This window comes from Argiope bruennichi, chromosome X2 (genome assembly GCF_947563725.1).
Source record: "Argiope bruennichi chromosome X2, qqArgBrue1.1, whole genome shotgun sequence".
Classification (NCBI taxonomy): Eukaryota; Metazoa; Arthropoda; class Arachnida; order Araneae; family Araneidae; genus Argiope; species Argiope bruennichi.
In genome coordinates, this window is record NC_079163.1 from 125,244,170 (window position 1) to 125,265,134 (window position 20,965).

Consider the following 20,965-nt stretch of genomic DNA (forward strand, 5'->3'; position numbering starts at 1 on the left):
ATATTATCAGAAAGATTAAAATTCTTCTCGACACTTTAAATTAACAGCTAACTATTCAATATAAATTTGTAATTTTATACTAGAGCTATATTCCTGTTCATTATTAAATGTCAATCTTAATGTGTAGGTTTACATTTTTGCTTGAATTAGCTATAAAACAATGTTGACAAGAAATATTCCTTTATTTGCTGAATCATCAAAGTGACAGGTTATCGAATATAGATCTATCGAGCAAGGTTGTTGACTTGGTATTAAAACTATGACTTTCACTTCCAGAGAAACATGCTTGCGGAAAAGGGTTACTGACTCTGATATGTTGTACTGAGTTTAAAGTTTCATTACTATATTTCTCATTTCAATGCGGTTTGAAAGCTGAAAATAATATGATCGGTGACGTTACTCTATTTGTATTTTCCCTGTTTGATATTGGAGCATTATTGTTCCTAACAGTGTTTGTTGTATCCTTTACTGAAGCATAATAATACATTAATTCTAGGAAGTTCATTTGTGTAAAAAAATATGTAAGATTATTGATAAAATCAAGTAAAAGAGAGTAAATAAAACCCTTAATAGACTTTTTTTCTCTTTATTTTAATATATATATTGTGCTGAATTTAATAATGTATGTGATAGTATTTTATTATAAATAGAAAATGAGATATTTTATATATTCCTTAGCAAAAAATTAGGTTATAACATTGTCTGATCTTGAATGTGATTATTTAAACGCTCAACAGTGTTGTTCAAAGTTGAATAAAGTAAGTAACATAAAATTTAGTAACCAAACAAACATTATACTATCAGGGTGTTACTTATATTTTCATGAGTAAATTTTATCTTACTGCTTAAATTATTCGTTATCTGTTTAATTTTATAATGCATCTGTAGTTTTTGTTTTGTCAAAATTTTTAGTATTGGAAATTATTTATTTATTTTATGTAAGCGATTAAACTTTATTGTGTTTAATGTAATTAAACTGTTTAAAAATATTGAATTTTTAAGACATTTTTAACACAAAAAACCCATGGTGAAAGAGGTTAAATGCATGTGCAATAAAAGTAATAGTTATTATAGTTTTATCATAAGATTTTAAAATATGAAGAAATATATAATTTGATTATTTAATAACTGAAAGTGTATTTCATAATAGAATTTTTCTCTTATCTATAGAATTTACTCATATCTTACTGTTTGCTAGTTAAATATGTATTCAGGCCAGCATTGCTAGCTGACTATAAGATCTTATATTCATTACTGAAGTCAGCTTCTAAACAGCATATCAAAGAAACCTTAATTGCATTTGGTAGGAGGGCACTGACAATTTGTTGAATAACGGAATAAAAGTATAATTTTCTTTTATATTGTCTTAGTTAAAAATAGTAATTTTCAAATAATCTGTACTCAATAATGCATTTCTAATCTATATTTCATTATTTAATTTATTCTATACTACTAACTATAGTTACATTTTTATATATTTATGTGTAATGGCTTAAATATCTCGTATTGCTATTGAGTGGCATTAAAAATGAACTTAATTTATTAACTATAAAACTTGTGAAAATATTGTTAAAAATTATGTAGGAGAAAACTATCCAACTGTTCACTAAAACAAGATCCCATGATGGTTTATAATAATGCAAGATTAATCTATCACTGCAAAATTAGATCTAAGTACGAAGTAAATTTGCTTCTAACCATCTTCTAATATATCTATAAAACATTGCATAGTAAAATTTTAATACATGAAATTCTTCTACCTTTTTTTAAAGTTTTTATTAAAAATAGTCTGAATCTACAGCATGTATGAAGTTATCAGAGGGAAGGAAAATATTCCTCTGCATTTTGCAATTTGTTGCTAAGTATTCCACATTGAAGCATTTCAGTATATAATTTTGAATATAATATTACAAAATATCCTTACACACTGCTAATTTTAATATATCTTTTTGTTAATATGTGTATCTGCTTTAAATTGGTTGGGTTTCTTTATCTTAGATACCTTTCTGTTACCGATTTTTACATCTTTGATGCTATCTTATCTAGTTTTTGCTCAATAAACATGAGTATTTACAAAACTATTGAATTTTCAATTGAATTTAAATAATCTACTGAATTTACTATCAAAATTTATGCTTTTCATTTGATTTGTAATAGCCTATATTTTAGCTTGGTTTCTTATAGAGTGCTCTTTTAATTTTAGATTATTTCTTATATATATAATTGATTTTAAATGTTAACATTTCAAAAAATCCTTACATGTGAAATATATTTATTAATAATACTGATATTTTTTCTGAAACTTTCATAATGTAGCTTTTGTTTTATCTTTCTTTTAAAATGGGGTTTCAAACTTTGTTTGATCTTATAGTAGGACAAAACATGTATATCCAGAATTTAACATGTGTCCTCTTACTTTGTGTTCATAATATTGTTGTGTCTGAACCAGTCCAAATAAATGATGTTTTATTGTCATTCAAGTCGGTGCATTTGTTTTGATCTGATTTGACATTAAATGTCATCACGTGCTCTCATTAAAGAATTTATACTTTTCTCTTGTCAATTTAAAATTTTTCTGCTGTTGGCTAAGAGAAAGTAAACAAGTCTAAATTTTTGCTTATTAAATTTCATTTAAAATTGTATAGCTTTTGCAAATTGTTAAAATAAACAATATTTTCTTATTTAACATGAAATATATTAAGGTGGATCCACTATTTCAAAACTTGGACTACCATTAGATTTTCTATTAATTTTTTAACTGATGTATAATTTTTCTCTATATTATTCATCAATAATATTCATAAAAAGCATTGGTTTTCTACTATAGTATCACAGACTTACTTATCAGTTCATTTTCAACTGTATAGTAATATACTCCAAAAATGATTTTATTCTTTAGCAAGTGTGACAATAAAAGGCTCTGTTTCATTTATTTAATTGGTATGGAATTCAAAATAGAATCATCAAAATTAAAGATGACTCGACTTCTGAAATTTTGTAGTAAAAGAAATCACATTTCAGCACTTGCTTCTAGCGAAATTGGAATAATCTCTTAAATTTAATATGTTTTAAACTAATTATCCTTCTTGGGATTTTTACCTACTTTCAATTGTATAATGATTATTATTAGATTATTGGCTTGATGAAGATTATTTTAACTAAGATATTACTCTTTGTTAATTCAGAATTTGGAATAAATTTTATCCATTATTTTTGCTTTATCTCTTGTTCTTGATCATTAGAATTTAAATAATTGTCACTGAATATCCAAAACATTAATGAAGCTTAAAGTTAAAATAATAATATTAGGCTTAAGATAATTTTATTTATTAATTATAAAAGCTACTTAGAAATGAGTCTATTCTTCTAGTTTTATTCCAAGTGAAAAGATAAATAATTTTTCACTTGAGATCTGTGTGGCTTTAAATCACATGAAGATGCATATGGACAAGCATTCATAATTCCAGTTTTTTGGGGGCGATGATGTGGAAATAGGTAACTCTTAACATGTGGATATACCATAAAATTTTGAAGTCGGATCTTTTGGCTATTACAGTATTTTGTATACTTTTACTTTGCATGATTTCATACTTTGTATAATTCAAGAGTGAGGGGGGGGGGTGATTAATTTAGAGTATTTTATGCCACTATGAGTATGTTGTGTCACTTTTCAGTATGAATACTTTTATTGAAATTCTGTAAGAATTTATATTTATTCAAACTTCCTACATTTTATTTTGAATGAATAATATTGTTAATGACAATAAAAAAAAAATCTGTTTGATATTTGTAATGGCAGTGTGTTCCTTGGTTCTGCTAATGTTTTTCAGAACTTCTTCATAATCTTAAATTAAAGAATCATACAGAATGACGATGGAGTTGCAGAAATCTTGAATGTGCCTCCTTTCAGGCTTTCTAATCTGTATTTTTAAAAACTGTCAAAACAGTTATTTTGAACAGAAAAATATTGTATTCAAATTTAGCTACAATAATCCATAATTAATATTTTACATACAATTAATTATTTTTCTTTATTAGTTTTCAAAATCATCTAATTTTGAAGCTCATCTTGAGAAAAAATGAAACAAAAATAAAAAAAAATAAAAATTGGGACAAAGGGAATTCTTAGCTCTTGGATTGGCAAAATTCTAAAATAGACTTGCTTTTTCCTTAGTTCTGCTTTAAACTTATCTTGATCCCCTCCCCATCCTGTATTTTATCTGCATCAAAAGAAATTTGTGTTAAACTGTTAGTAAATTTTGATACTGCACTGAAAACAAGATAGTCAAATGATTAAATTTTATCATTGAAAAAAGTTTGGGGAGTTGCAGTTCAGTAACCAGCCTTGTCCAGTACACATGGGTTGGCCTTTGAGGCAATGAGAATGTAGATTGAATGACTTGGCTTCACCTTTTCTTTCTGTGTATTTCTATTTCATTATGCCAGATTATCGACTGGTGAGAATATTTAATTCTTCTGTTGCAGCCAGCCATTATTCCAGTTTAGAAAGGATTTAATAAATTATTATTCAAAAAATATTGTTTCATTTCTTTTTAAAAGAAGTAAAAAAAGGGGGAGTTTTGCTTGAGATAGGGCAGAGAGTTTTTATTCAGATACTGAAGTTGCAACGGACAAATCAGATCCAAAAATCTGAAACAAATAGTTCTTTTCAAAAAATAAAATTGAAAATAAGGGACTGCTTTTGGAACGAAGAAAAGCAACAATAAGAAAATACTTGCTTCAAGCCAAAATTAATGGAAGATAATGAACAAAAATATTATAGTATTACAAAATACTCTGTCTCTACATTTTTGTAAACCTATATATGGTGTTATATTAACCAGATTAAGAATAGGTCAGTAAAATCTTGGATTTGGTACAAGAAGACCATGAATTTAAATTTAAATTCTTTCAGGGATTTGTTGTCTTCTTGGATGTAATGGACACCCATTCTTTTTATGAGTTGAATCTCCTCATATTGGTGAATGTGACTTTAGAGTCATCATCATTATCTGATTGTGGCTTGAAATTATGAAGTGTATTAATGTAATAGACTTATTCAGCTTCAATACAGGGCATTAACATAGCTATATACCAATCAGTAAAATATATTTTACATAGAAGTATATTGTTTCTGTAAGAAATTTATTTTCTAAACACGTAAATTTTTAAATTAAATCTTTATACTAATCACTATCAAGGGCACTAACTGAGTAGTGAATATTTTCAAATAGAAAATACTAACTTTTTGGTGACTATTAACTCACTACTTTACATAAATTACTGTTCTATATATCAAAAATTGTTGGAAATATATGATCAAATATCATTGGAAATATGAAAAAAATTAAGATTTTTTATTGTAGTACTTTCTAACTGGTTCCAAGTTAGAAAGCAATCATATAGTTTTTGTTATGTTTCCTTAGCATGCAGTATTATGCCTTGTAATTAAATCAGACATCAGTATAAAACTTTTTCTGTTATTAAGTGGAAATAAAACTTCTAAAAAAAGACATAATTTAAATAGTTTATCCTATAATTAGTCAATTTCTATGCTTGGTCTTTTCTTACATTAAATTTTGAATTGGACACCTGTGATAAAAGAGAAAAACACAATTTATTCCTATTCAATAGTTGGTAGAGCCTCCACCTGAGGCAATTACAGTCTTAACCCTCCGTGGCAGGTTTCCCACAAGTGTTTGGATGATGGACAGTAGTGGTATTTTCTTTTACTCCACTTGGATAAGATATGCAAGTTCTTTAACCGATTTTTGAGTGGATGCTGCTGTACCTCTTAATTCGACGATCCAACTTTTCTCAGATGTTTTCTATAAAATTCAAATCTGAACTCTTGGCAGGCCAGACCAGTAGGTTCACCCCATTGTCATCATAGCAATCCATGGTAAATCTCACAACATGACAAATTGCGTTGTCATCCTCAAAAGAACAATGATCTAACCTATAAAACTGCCACAGCATAAAAAGCACATTGTTATCTAGAATAGTGGAGTAGGAGTCAACGTTGAGCTTACCATGAACTGGGATCAAGGGTCCCATTCCATACCAGGAGAAACATCTCAGACCATAATTCCACGTCCGCGAAACTTTACTGTAGACATAATGCATTCTGGCAAAATGCATTCTCCATGCATATGTCAAACGCAGATTCTGCCATCTGACTGGTAGATTGAACCGTGATTCATCACTTCAGAGAATCTTTCTCCACTCATCTACTGTGCTATTTTGACATGCCTTGCGCCACCTCCACCGAGCAGCGCAGTTAGCTTTTGTAATCAAGGGCTTATGGGAAGCAGCACGACCATGGAAACCAAGCAAGTGTGCTTCCTAGAGTATGTGGGCTATTGGTTAGGTGCGATTTTTCTGAATTTCTTTGGACAGCACTTATTGGTCTCTATCTCTTAGTTTTATGGGTCTGCCGAGTCGAAGTACATTCCGACAATCACTACTCACCTCAATCAATCTCACTAGTCGCCATCGATTTTGGAAGGTTGAAGTCACTAAATATGCCTCTTAAGGATCTCTGCGATAGCTGACGATTGCACCTTTATCGAAGTCTGACAACTCTGAATTTTATGGCATCTTGTATGTGACTAAATCCAATGCTGTTCCCTACATGATATTTAAGTACAGAATGCCTGATGTAGATCAGGATTACAGATATTCTTATTTGCATGGGTGTTCAAATACTTATTGGTAGATAGCGCGCGCGTGTGTGTGTGTGTGTGTGTGTGTGTGTGTGTATTTATGACCACTAGTTTTTCCATCCAAAATAACTTTAGAATATCATATATGATCATCCAATGCAATAATTTCCATATTGGGATATGTTGTTCTAAAGGATATTAGGATATGTTGTCTTTGAGCATTAGCTTTTGGTTTTCATTAGAGAAATTGTTTGACAACGAATTCTAAAACCCTTCGCGCGTTTGCGCGAGCGTTAGGATCAGTTTAATTCGTCAAAATAGGGGTGAGAAGAAAGGTGAAAGGAGGGGATGTTTACATTTAACAAAATAAACTCGGATATTCGCAGACTGAATTAAAATAATGCGGTCAAAAACAACATGATATTCACATATACTTGAAAAAGAATTGAACAAAAAAAGTATCTAATAGGGCGAAACTCAAGATCAAAGAATATCGAAGAATTCCGAAAATTAATGAGATAGAATCGTAGAAAAGTGGTCGTCTCTGAATACTGAAACTAACAATATTTTCTAAAATCATTCAAAGGCAATTATTTTTTTCAAAATAAATTTTAAGCATGTAATATTAACAAAAACAAATAGTTTTAAATTATTATTCATCAAAGAGGAACATTTCCCTCTTTTTTAGTTTAATTTTGCTTTTTGTAATTTTTTTGCTTTTAATTTGTAACAACTTCTGTAATAGAACTTATTTACCCTGCTGTTCTGCTCGGGTCTATATGACCCGAAATAAAATTTATATCTTAGTAAAAATATATATTACAGGAATATTTTCATAAAACTTCTTGACATCTTCTGTAAATAATATAAATATGTATTCCTAGAGGGATTTATGTTTTTTTTTTTAATTATTATTATTATTTCGGAGGGATATTTTTCAAATTATACCTAATATATCGTTCGGGTCAATATGACCCAATGCAAAAAAAATCATTTATTTTTACTCATACTTGTTCACTTTTATTCGGGATAATTCAAAATAAAAGAATAACAATAGTTTCTGCAATTTATACGTTTTGGAAACTTGTTTCGTTGACGTTTTTGTTGGGTCAAAAAAAGTGGAAGAATATTGAAAGTAAAACTTTTCAAGTATATATTGGATTATTACTGTTAGCTGGCATTTATAAATCATATGGAGAATCAAGAAAAAGCTTCTGGGATAAAGAAACTGGCAGAAACATATTTCATGCGACAATGTCCCTCGAAACATTTTACACCATATCGAGAGTTATTCGTTTTGATAATAAATCCACTCTTCAAGAAAGAAGAAATTTGAATAAATTACCTGCAGTGAGAAATATCTGGGTAAAGTGGATAGAAATTCTACCAAAATTATATAATCCAAATAAACATATTACTGCAGATGAACAATTAGTAGAATTTCTTGGCCAATGTCCTTTCAAACAGTATATACCAAGTAAGCCATCTAAATATGGGATCAAAATATGGATTTTATGTGACAGTAAAACTTTATGTACTGAAAACACAAATTTACACTGGAAAAGAACAAGGGTCAAAGCCAGAGAAAAATCAGGGAATGTGAATAGCATGTGATCTTACTTATGAGTGTTCAGGACACAATATTACATGTGGTAATTTTTTCACATATTACAACTTCTTCTAAAACGTAAAATGACTTTGCTTGGCATCATTAGAAAAAATAAATCGGAACTTCGTAAACAAATTCCAAGCAAAGTTCCCAGCTCATTATTTTATTTTTCAGAAGACACAACAGTTTTAAACTACATACCTAAAAAAACAAGAATGTTATTCTCATGTGTACTTTGTATCATGACAAAGAAGTTAGCAACAGAACCTGACAAAAAAAAAAAAATTAATGATCTTAAATTGTAATTCATATAAATGTTCTGTTGATACTCTTGATCAACTTTTAAACACATATGCTTGTAAAAGAAAAACAAATCGCTGGCCCATGATAGTATTCTATAACATGCTTGATATATCTGTGTACAATGCATTTGTTCTATGGACTTCAATATATAGTGAATGGAATGAAAACAAATTGACTAATCGAAGGCTATTTTTGGAAGAGCTTGGAATATAACTTATTTTTCCACTCATTGAAACAAGGCCACACCTACCAAGAAGTGAGGACTCAATAAAAATAGTGAAACAAATACAGAGAAAAAGGGAAAACATACCATCGGGATCTCCTGAGAATACTTCAGTGTGTGTCAAACGTGCAGTGTGCAAGCTCTGTCTGTCATTAATGACAGCAAAACTAATATGTTATGCTGCAATTGTAAGAATAACATTCACAAATCTCAAGTAAAATATTATTGTTCAAATTGTAAATAAAAGTAAGTTTCAATTTTGAATATTTTTATTTTTTATAGGTGCTTTATATTATTGTGAGTTTCAATTTCAAATGTTTTTTTTTATTTTTTTATAACTGTTTTATATTATTAAATCTATAGAGTCGGGTCATATTGACCCAAATGCTACATATGTGAAGTAAATGCGAACAGAACAGCAAAGTTAAAGATGAATTCTTCCCGACTGAAGACATTTTCTATTTGCTGTTTATTCTATTTCTCATTTGTTGATTCCTTTCATCTATGATATAAATAAAATAGTTTTATGGGCTATACAATTGTTCAAGAAATAAAGAAAATATTTAAGTTTGAGTATTTAGCTTGAATAGTATTAAATATAACATTATGTAAGCTGCTTTTTTTTTTAAATTTTGTGAAATTGTTTTTTACATTTGTATAAGCGTTTCACTACTTGCCCAGCCCAACCAGCCATGCCTATATGAATCCTATTCGTCCGTTTCTATTTCAAAAAAAAGTGTGCAAATTAGGAAATGAGGACATGTGATAACTCATTTTGACCATTGCATTTTTGGCAACATGATTGTTTATATCAGACAGACTTCACTCTAAATAACATTATCTGGCTATCTATTTTTATTTTATGGTATTAGTAAGATAATTTTTGTTAAATATTCTTAGAATTGAATTCATGTATGATTTTGTTTCACATGCTTGTCTATTACAAAACAGGCATATATTTTCAGTTCAAAATGTTTTTTACCAGATCAGGAAGCAGAACATAAATTAATTTTTCAAGAATTTTCTTTGGGGTGAATAAAGTTGATTAATATTTGTTGAAGTTCATCCCTAATTCTTTTGAATAATTCATGTTCAATTTTATCTGATATTTGCAATGTTTTTTATGTGTATTCAAGTTCAGAGTATATAAAATTAAACTAAGAATTTTTTAGGGGGCGCTTAGGGTATTTATATAACTAATAAATGGGGCTAACAGTGAAAATAATTTTAGTTATATTGTTAGAATTATCGAATTTAGCAAAATCTGTGAGGATTTTGCAATGAATTAGTGGAAATTGTATCTTAAAAAATAACATTGACTTAGTAAGCTGGTTTTAATGAAATGTAAATCAATAATGTTTAATTAGTGTAATCTGCAGTCGATATCTTGACCCACAGTTCAAACTAAAAGATGTTAATGCAGACAAATTTTTTCTGTCAGTTAAAAGTTGATATGATTCAAGTGATTGATCTAAGATGTTGGTTTTATGCACTAGTGATTCAAGTAGATGCAGTGTAATAACTTTTGCTACAGAAACATATTCTGTAATAATTTTTCTAGGTGATATAAAATCCATTAAATGAAAAATTTGTTTACGATCTTTACAGTGGATTATCCCAGAAATGGTTGCTCAAGGAGTGGTTACTGTACTTCTCTTGATTGAGTGGCATTGGATATTGTTTCTTATTAATCTACCCATGACTTGCTGGCAAGTTTATAAGTAAGTTAATATTTAGAATATGATGGTATTGAAATACTTTAAAATTATGTTGCCAATGATGCTGCTATAGTGCTTAGAAAGTGCATATTGTACAAGGAGTAGTTTCAAAAAATTCTGATACTGTAAAAAATAAAAGATAGGAATTTTTAACAAAAAAAGTTGTTTGATAAAGTCAAAATTTTTAATTTTGTTTATTATTGACAGAATTTTCTTAGAGATGCTATGGTTAATTTAAACTTAAAGCATGGATTTTAGTTATTTTCTTTTAAATTATATTAAAAATACCAAGATTAAATTAACTGAAGTAAAATCTTTTAAAATATTTTTTAATAAAAATTTTCAAAAAATTTCATTTTTTAAAAAAATTGTGATATATGTTTTTAAAAAAAACTTAAATATAGTAATATATCGCAAAGTAAAGACCACTTCTGAATACCTTGCATTAATATGAATATAAATTGCAGCAAAAAAAAAAAAAAAATCAAATCAAGATGCTTTGACTTCAAAATCTGGCTAATGGGTGGTATATGGTTTTTGAAAATTGTATGGGAATAGATATTGACTTGTGAAACAAAACAAAAAAGAAACAATGGAATGTGTTTGTTTTAACCATGGAAGTGATTGAAGCTGTCCTATAAATAGGATTCTGTGCATTAATGGGTGAAACATCAAAACTGCAACATCTCTCTCTTGTACTAAAGTTCTGATTGAAAATAGAAATTAATTTGAACAAAAATTAAGCCTAACAATTACCAGTACTATATGATATCCATTATCTTAGAACAAGATATTTTTATTTAATTAGTTATATAGAAGGAAAGATTTGGAAGATATTCTGTACAACCAAATAATACTCACAGCTACAAAAATACTTTTATACCCTTCTAATCTGTCATTCCATAGGAAATGAATTTTGTTATTTTATCTTTAATTTATTGTAAGACCTAAATTGAATAGAAACATTTCTATTATGGGGCAATTTGTCATTCAGTTGCTTAAAAAAAGGCATGTAATATAAAAAAAATTAAGATAAATAATGTTAATTGCACGTGATTTGGCAGAATTGAATTATTTCTGTTAGTGAAACATGATTGTATTTAATTGAAGTGCTTTTCAGATAATGGCGATTTTAAACATTTCTTTAAAAAAATTTTGTTGGTTATGTAATTTTATGATTTTAACTTATATCACTGCTTGGAAAAATATGTTACATATAAATATCTTCATTCTCTCTTTTATAAATGCTATTAGTTGTCTTTTTTGCATTCTTTAAATTGCACCATTTTTTGATTGGAAACTAAATTTTTCATTTGTATCACAATTGTGAAGGATGTGTATTTCTTACAAGAAAATGATTTTAACTAATTGTGAACCTTTTCTGGAAGAAATGGAAAATTATAATATTTATAAATTTGCATTTAATATTGCTACAAATATTTTTGTGCAGTTAAACATATAATTTTAATTTATTATTTTTATGCATAATATTTTCCTTATTTCTGTAATTGTATTAAGCTTTACTCAATTGATTTTAAATCTTTTTTATACATACCAGGTATCTCACAGTTCCATCTGGAAATTTTGGTGTTTATGATCCCACAGAAATTCATAATCGTGGCAACTTAAAGCAGCATATGAGAGATTCCATGATCAGATTAGCTTTCTATTTAATTTTCTTTTTTGTTTACTTGTACTGGTGAGTATACTTTGTTACTAATATTCAAAAAGTGTGTGTTTGTGTAGTTGTGTAAAGTATGTGTTTGTAAGTAATATTTCCTGGTGTAATTTATTCAATTATTTTTAAAAATTCATCTAGTGTTTTTTACATGGTTATACCATAATTTGCATAATTCAGATGTTTGATTTATTTAGATATTGGCATATTTCTTGTTTGTTTTCATCTTAAATGTAGCTTCTTCAGATTTCTTCAAGTATTGCTAAACCGGCATATTATAGCCTAGTAGACAATTCATATATGATTCATTCTGATTCTTAATATTAATGAGCTTCCTGTATCTAAGAATGCATTGAATATTTATTTCATTTTCTATTTCATTCACAAGTTGTGAAGATCAATTCACATTAATATGCTTTCTCGATAAGTTGAGAATATTTTAATACAGCATTTTAATGAGCATATCATTTTTTCTATCCATAAGATCCATCATATCCTGGATCTATTCCCTACATAAGAATTTTAAAGAAATCATTTACTAACTAAAGCATACCAGAAAATTATTTGGTGAGGGGTTAAAAAAGGGGGGAGTAATAAAATTTAATATTTTTCCAGTCCCACATATGTCTTAAAAGTTTTAAATTGCAATTGTGTATAATTTATTTGTAAAGCTTTTAAACTTACCTCTGTAACAATATTTGTGAATTGTTTGACTCCTAAAGATTAATAATAAAAGAAAGTATAAGTCAGTGAATAGTTTCTGATTATTCATCAACTACAATTTTATGTGAAAAAAATAATTAAAAGTGAATCCATAAGAAAGTTTTAAGTAGTATTTTAATGTATACTCAATTGAGAAGAAATATTTCATATTTAAATTGTGTGTTTTCTGAAAAAGTGAATTATCTGTAGCTGCAGTTGTTGACCACTCAAAAATGTAAGAAGGATTTTTGAAAACTTACCAAAATTGGACAATGTTTGTCAACTATACATTCACTCCAGTGTTGGCAGAAAATATATGAAATTTTATATAAATGTTTTTAGAACCTTTTTATTTGGCCTTTTATTTTCATATATTGTTTTGGAAATAATACTCAGAAATAATCCATTTATAATTGATGGGCAAAAGTAATTAAATTCAGTTATTTGTGAAATTGTGTTAATATGTTTACATTTGTTTGATAATGTTTTATATTCTGTTGATATGTTCCCGGTCCCAAATTTCATGCTAGTAATATCATAGTGTATTAAACACTGAGTTAGAAGAATCCATTTACTGTTATTGTATAATTATGAATTATTTTAACTGCTATTAGTCCCTCCTCCTTTTTTTTTTAAATACTAACTAGTTACTAATATTCAAATTGAAATATTTATGTTTCCTTGTTTAACTATGGTATTTATTCTTATTATTTTCTTTTATATTTCAGCATGATAATATCCCTTTTGATGAAATCTCCAGATAATGGTCCATCTGATGAATTTTAATTCTGTCACTAAGTCATTGCTGCTTCATAATGTTCTTGATGTGCGAAGCTTCTTTGTTGCTAGAAAGATCATATGTGCCTAACATGCCTAAATATTTAAATGTGGTGTTCTGAAATGTTTGTTTTTGAAAAAAAGGTCATATGTTTTTTCGGATAGCTTTGTTTCATCTGTTTCATTATTGCTTTTCATCTAAAATCATTCTGAAGTATTTTTTGAAATATTTCTGGCAAAATTTTATTTTTTTATATTTATGATTCTAATTAACATTTTATAGCATATTTCAAAGTATAATCATGGTTGTTCATTTCTGAATGTATTTTATTGTATAGTGTGATTTATTTGTAATCTAAAACTTCAATGAATTTTGTAAAAGAAAATAAATGTTTTCTCATCTGCTATTGTTTAGTTTTTTCGAAAAGTTATACTATTTGTGTATGATTTTTTTTTTTTTACTAGGTAGTGTTTTTTTATTGAATTGCACAATTCCATAAACTTTGAATTGGTTTGAGAATTTTTATTAATTTCTTATGTTTATTCAGTAATCATCTCAAATACGTTTGTTCATAAATTTTGGCATAATTTTTTAATTGGGATGAATCTTTACAATTCCATTTACTGGATCTTGTACAGCAGGGAATATATGATAAAAATTTTAAATCTGTATCTGCTTTATTATTTAAAAAATGCATCTAAATACTTTTCTGTCTTGTCAATGTATTAGGAAATTGACGAATTTTACGAAGAAGAAAGTGATGGTTTAGATGCAATTCAGTTATCAAGACAGTTTTTGATACCTGTGTGGAAATTGAACCTCTGTAAAGAGTGTGTAAGAAGCTAAATAAATAGTCTGAAGCAGCAGCATTTGGTGAGTACTACGAGTTGAGTAACATATCTCAGCAAAACGATTCTAAAGTTTCTTTCTCTGATCTAGCTACATGTGGACGCAAATTGTCATCTTAGGTAACAAATTTGTCTTCTCTTTCACCATATCTTAGACATTTCTCTTTCAATTTTTCATTTAAATAGATCAACTGTTACTTGCGTTGTTCATCATTGATGGTTTAAGTAATGCTTCCAGATCTTCATCTTGGAATTTTTTTGGTAGTTTATCATGCTCTTTGTCATGTTAATTGAAATCATCATTTTTAAATAGCCGAAATCACTCTGCAAGTTGTATTCGATACAGAATGTTCGCCATAAATGTCCAACAGCAACTGGTGTATTTCTACTGCAATTTTCTTTGCAGTGCTGTAATGCCATATAACTTCCCAGTTTTGTGGTTCAAAACTGGGCATATTTTTCAAAGCTGTCATTTTTTAAAGTTTTAACCAGAAGCTACACACTAATTTTTAATGGTTGTCAAACCTCTCAAATACATCTTTCCCAGTTTGTTTGCAGGCAAGTAGTACTACTATCGCCATCTATTAAAAATGGTTGGAATCATATTAATACACCCAATTTCTAGTTCATATTCCCAACAACAAAAGTAAATATTCTTTAAAAAATATGACAGTTGGTTATGAGTAGTATTGCTTGCACCAATGCCAAAACTCACTTTCATAACAAAGAGTATTTATTAAAAATTATACAGATACTAGACAAATTCTCAACAAACGTTAAATAGATATTGATGTGACAAAAAAAATTCTACCATTTTATAGGAAATTATACTATAATGAAGGTTGTCATTTTCAACAAGAGCTCTGTATAACTCTTGCTTAAATGGTGCTGATGCTTACAAATTAGCACAATCGTTGGTGATAAAAGTCGCCATATTCTGCAATCTAACAGTGGGAATCCATATTCTAGCTAAAGGTGTACTTGCTGTTCATTGCAAATAGGTGGATCTGAAAACAGTCTTCCAAATTGCACAAATAAATCGTCAGGAGCATTAAAAATGGCTGCAATTTCGAGGAAAATTTTATCATATGGGTTACCTGCGTGCTCGACAATGTTCCTATTGATGCCCCATTTGGATGTAGTTGTCTTTTTAGAGTTTTTTGTGGTTGTTATGCATAAAATCATTGTTATGCGGTTTCTAACTGGCGCACCATTTGATGGTGATATTTAATACAAACCAAAAGAATGCATTGATAATAATTCATGACTTCTCTTATTAATCTCTAGCAAAAATGCTAATGATTTTGTTGTTTAGCTTTTCATTTTTAAAACAGTCGGTCCTTTACTTGACCCTATTTACAATTAGAAATATCCCTATAAATCAATTTTTCAGTGTGCTAGCATCCTTTTTAGAATTAATATGTTCGCTTTTTTTTTTCCTTCGAAAAAAGAATAGTAGATAGGGTCATATATTATTTTTGCAGTTGAATTGAGTCATGACGGTAAAATTTTAAGAGTACCTTTTTCTATGGGACTAAATTTTCTAACCATGAAGCTCAGTGATTCATACAAAATTAGCACATTAACTCTATAATTTCCGGTGCGTTTAAAAGGCCGGTGACTCCGAATTATAAACCAAGTATTAAGGCCAATTACAAAATAGTATCAAAAGACTATATACACCATCTCTTATTAATTCTTTCATAATGTAGCTCACACAGTATATTTAGGTTACTTCGATGCAGTTTTCCAGTATTATTGAGCAAATTATTATTATTATTTTCATGATGCTTCCGAAGGTCGAGAACTACATGCCTCAGTTTCAAAATCTTCTCTGTTTTGTTTTTTCTCCCCTTTTTGTGAACAAGGAAAGAAAATTATTTCATTTTCATGAATCTACCCATGCAATATTTTGAGATTATTTTGGAACATATCTATTTTTTTCCCCTCATGCTGTATTTTTATCCAGTTAACAGTATGAAGTAAAACAAAAGAATGAAAAAAAAATTTGTATTGTAATTTTCATATAATCGTATTTCTCTAAAACAAATGATTAAAAATGAGATTAGTTTTATAATAAATTTTACAATTATTAATTGAAATATGAATAGTAAAATATTACTTCTATAAAATCTAATACTCTTCGACAAGAATCTCGTGAAATTAATAAAAAGTAAATCAATAAAATTTATTTTCTTTACATTACGCGAAAAGAATAATGAAGCTCACACACTGACAAATATTTTCGATTACAAGATTTATATATATATGTGTGTGTGTGTAATGATATTTTAAAATCTTAATTTAATCTAAATTAATTTCCAAAGCTTTATCTTAATTTAGTCCATAGTAATTTAATTCCCTTATTTTCTGATCCAATTCCACTTTCTCTACTTAATTAGTTCAAGAGAAGCTTTATAAAATTGCTGAATTGGCTAAACGCTGACACTTTCACACGCTCTGCATGAAGGGACCAAATACCGCTGACTTTACAAATTCTTCTAAAAGATCACTGTGTGTTCCCTTGCTTTTTGATTGACATGCCATGAAAATCCCTATTAACGCATCACATTATATAAGACGGGTAATTTGTTTCTCCCGTTTTTTACGCCACTTCTTGACTAATCTGTTGCTGTGAGCGGACATGCCTTGTCCGCACATTCTTGTAAATAAATTATGTCTTCCAGAGAGAGAAAATAAAGCTTAACTTTAGCCTTATTATTAATAATAAACTTTAACCCTATGAACTCGAATGAGATCGCCCCGTCCAACAGGGGCCCGACTCAAGCGCTTTGAGGCGATCAGTTAAGACCTAAATTCAATTATTGGATTTTTTTAAACATTTTATTACGATTGCCATAAGTTTTTCATTTTTTATGCATAAGATATTAATTTTTTTAATATGTTTATCAATTAAAAAATCTATTTCCTTCCTCTTTACTTATTTTTATCGACAATCATTATTTAAATATTTTTTCGAAATCTGTTTCTTCGTGTTTTCTTTTCTGATACCTTATTTTAATTACAAATCAATTTTTCTAAATGCATTGCTTTACCAAAGAAACCTCCATTAGATATTAAATAAAAATTTCGACAATTTCTGTTCCTTTCCTCGCCTATTTACAATTAGTACATTTTAGAAAAATATGGTGAATGTTAATTAAAATCAATTGCTATGTAAAATTTAGAAATAAAGTAAAATTTGATGCAATCAGTTTTAATTTTGAAGGAACTTCTGTGAAAATAATTGAAAAATTATGAACCGGTTAATAAATGTCTACATGCTTGAGAAAAGTACAAATAATCTTAATATTTTTATTACCTTATTTGTGAAAAAGTTTTATACAAATACAAAAATCTTGCTATTTGGAATAAAATATATTATGTTTTAACTATGGAATTAAATAAAAAAAATATTAATTTTAATTCAGATACTAATTTGAATTGCTGTAAAAATTCTACAAGATTATGTAATAGATTTTTTATGAGAATAAATAAAATGATCATTTGAGGAAGCGGTAACATTATTTTTTTTTCTGTAAAATATCGCCAGAGTACCCACCTCCTCCTAATTATGTATTTTATCTACTAATATATATATATATATATTTGAAGAAGCAAAGATGGCAGAATTGTGTAAAGATACTCTTCGCGATCATCTTTACTGAATTAGTTTTTCAGGGAAATAAATATACAATGCAGAAAGAAAGAAATTTTTACAAACTGCATTCTATATTATTGCTAATATTTGGTAATTAAAATATTTTATATTGGCAAAATAATAAATTTTAACGATACATTTTTTAAAAATCTTTTCATTAGTTTCCTTTCAGTTTTTCGAGCCACCAACACCTTATTTAATATTGCAATACATCTAAAAAGTTTGTAAAAATATTTTGGATAAGTTAAAAAGCAAATAAAAGCATGCCCAATTTTACTTTAATAAAAATAAATTATTTTATTAATAATTATAAAATACAAACAAGCTTGAATTTTCAAGATTTTTGTTGCTAAAATAGTTTCCCATTCTTTGAAGATTTCATGATAATTTCATATGCTTTATATAAAGGTTTAAAAAACAATAAAAAAAACACTAATTCTAATACTTAAAATCCCAATTTTATTTTTATCATCATATGTTTTCATACTTCATAAGTAAGAAAATACACTTTTGAAAAAAAATATCCGAAGGAAATTCGAAGATAATAATATTTTTTTTAAATTAATTTATTCTTATTTTATTTTTTTAATTTACTCTTAATTCTAAAGCAATGATAAAATGCAAACAAAAAAAATGTACCAAAAATCGTCGAAACACCTGTGAGTGTAAATTCAGTAAAAACAAATTAAGCCAACCCTTCCTCGTTTTCGTTCACGAAAAACGGTCCAGGACTTTGAGGCACTGGAATTCTCACGCTGGTCAGGCTCATAGAGTTAAAACTTCAATGAGTCTTTCTGTCTTCGAAACTGCATTCTGCTTCACATAAAATAATGCTTATACAGTAGACTCCCGATTATCCGCGCCTGCCGCACTAAGTTTTTTTTTTTTTTTTTTTTTTTCTTCTTCTTCTTCTTTTTCTTCCAAGAAAAGAGAAAATGCTTCCAAAGCAAGAAGCAAACACAAATGACTGATTTCTTCAAAAAGGTGTAGTTTTACAGTTATGTTTTTGCAATTACATAATACATTACAGTATTAAAACAGTACATATGTATTAATATTTCTATGTATCCTTGACGCTTCTTGTAAGTACAAAGCACTTTTCTGTTTTCATTAACAAAATGCATTTTAGGTTAGTTTTGAGTGATATACTAAAATATTAAGCGTTAGTTAAACATTTCCTGCTGTTTATTTTACGTTTTATTGTACATAAAACGATTTTTCAAAGTTGGAATGACTGCTTTCTCTTTTGCTATACCCATTTTTAGCTTTTTTCGGATTATCCGCGGCGGCCGTGCCACCCAATTCCGCGGATAATCGGGAGTGTACTGTATATATATATATATATATATATATATATATATACTGCTTTGATTTTTAATTATAGATTCAAACACTTTTCCATCATTCAACCGATTTTTTTCCCCCCCTACCATGCAATTATTCTAGGAAAGATTTTTTTTTTAAATATCTGTTTTGCGATGGTTTTATGTTGCAAACTATAATATTCCAAACTTATCCTGCCAAACTTTCGTAATCATATAAATTCGCCGCAGCAGGGTATTAATATTAGAAAGGGTAAAAAAGAATTTTTCATTCAAAAGGGGTGGGGGACACGATTTATTCATCCACGTTAAATAGACAAGGAACATGTTATTTACTTAGGAAGTTGAACATTCTCACATGGAAAAATCAGGCGCCATTTCATAATATTCGTTAGGTGTAGTTTCCTCAATTATTAAAAAAATTACTCTAAAAACATTAGTAAAGCACAGATACTTGTTCATCATAGTTAAGAGCATACTCTACGGCAATTATCAACGCATCATTACCAACCATAGTTCCCTAATGCAAGATTTAAACCCTTTTGACAAGTTTAAATTTAAAAATCGTGTTTGTTAACATATGTGCCATGAATCTAGAGCAACTTCTGCTTAACAGAAATATATGTACTCAGAGCTGGCCATCTGGGGGTGGATGTTATGCACCGGGCTCCGCGATTAAGAGGGCCTCAGCATGATCAAGAATTGAAATAGAGTTCGGAACAATGAATAATCCACCTGAAAAATTCGAAAACTAAAATTCTGCATCATTAGCATATTGATCACAAAAACAAATTATTCCTGCTTTAGGAAATAATGTCGTTAACAAAATTTAAGACAATATAAAAGCCGCCACGTACTACAATATCCAAATGGATTGTACACCTGATATTTCATATAAGAAACAAATTTCAATCATTATTCGGAATGTTAATTTTCGAAGAGAAAAAATTAACCATGAATGTTCCATTTATATGGCTTGATGAAGTAACTGATTAAAGGATATAGACTAGCAAAATCTATTGTAAAGATTAAATGAGCTTGATTTAGATATTATGAATTGTTGAGGACAAACATACCACAAAGGTAAGCAACATTAAAGGGAAATATTAAAGCTTCCAATCTAGAATAATTGCTCTAAACCCTCATGCAATTTATATGCCTTGCCTATCATACTCTTTGAATTTATAAATTTGCGATGCCGCTTCCAGCAATATGTTTTTTTTTTTTTTTTTTTTTGATTTTGCATTTTTTTTATATTGTTTATTTTCTGCACCTACAAAAAGATGGGAAATTCTACAAAAGCGTTTAAACACCTCTCTCTCTCTCTCTATATATATATATATAACGCTTACGTAGACGCAAAATCAGGCCGAATTTGTTAATCGCCGTTTGGCAACACTTCGACCTCGCCCGGGAACATCAACACGCGGTTTAATAATTTAATAAGATTTCAAGCGA

The 20,965-nt window shown here is 28.4% G+C and overlaps 1 protein-coding gene across 1 annotated transcript; it reads left to right on the top strand.

Moving 5' to 3' along the window:
* The first annotated feature begins 260 nt into the window (after positions 1 to 260).
* On the top strand, positions 261 to 14,082 carry LOC129960993 (protein cornichon homolog 4-like). The gene is made up of 5 exons (XM_056074780.1): positions 261 to 458; positions 690 to 758; positions 10,409 to 10,521; positions 12,077 to 12,217; positions 13,627 to 14,082. The coding sequence occupies exons 1-5, from the start codon at positions 384 to 386 to the stop codon at positions 13,682 to 13,684; spliced, it is 456 nt and encodes a 151-aa protein (XP_055930755.1). The 5' UTR covers positions 261 to 383; the 3' UTR covers positions 13,685 to 14,082.
* The last annotated feature ends 6,883 nt before the right edge of the window (positions 14,083 to 20,965 follow it).

What these genes read in the sequence shown, in the direction of transcription:
- LOC129960993 (XM_056074780.1), top strand. Translation starts at nt 384, where the DNA reads ATGATCGGTGACGTTACTCTATTTGTATTTTCCCTGTTTGATATTGGA. An exon ending in ACTTGCTGGCAAGTTTATAA is followed by an intron (nt 10,522 to 12,076) that starts GTAAGTTAATAT and finishes TATACATACCAG; the next exon opens with GTATCTCACAGTTCCATCTG. An exon ending in TTTTTTGTTTACTTGTACTG is followed by an intron (nt 12,218 to 13,626) that starts GTGAGTATACTT and finishes TTTATATTTCAG; the next exon opens with CATGATAATATCCCTTTTGA.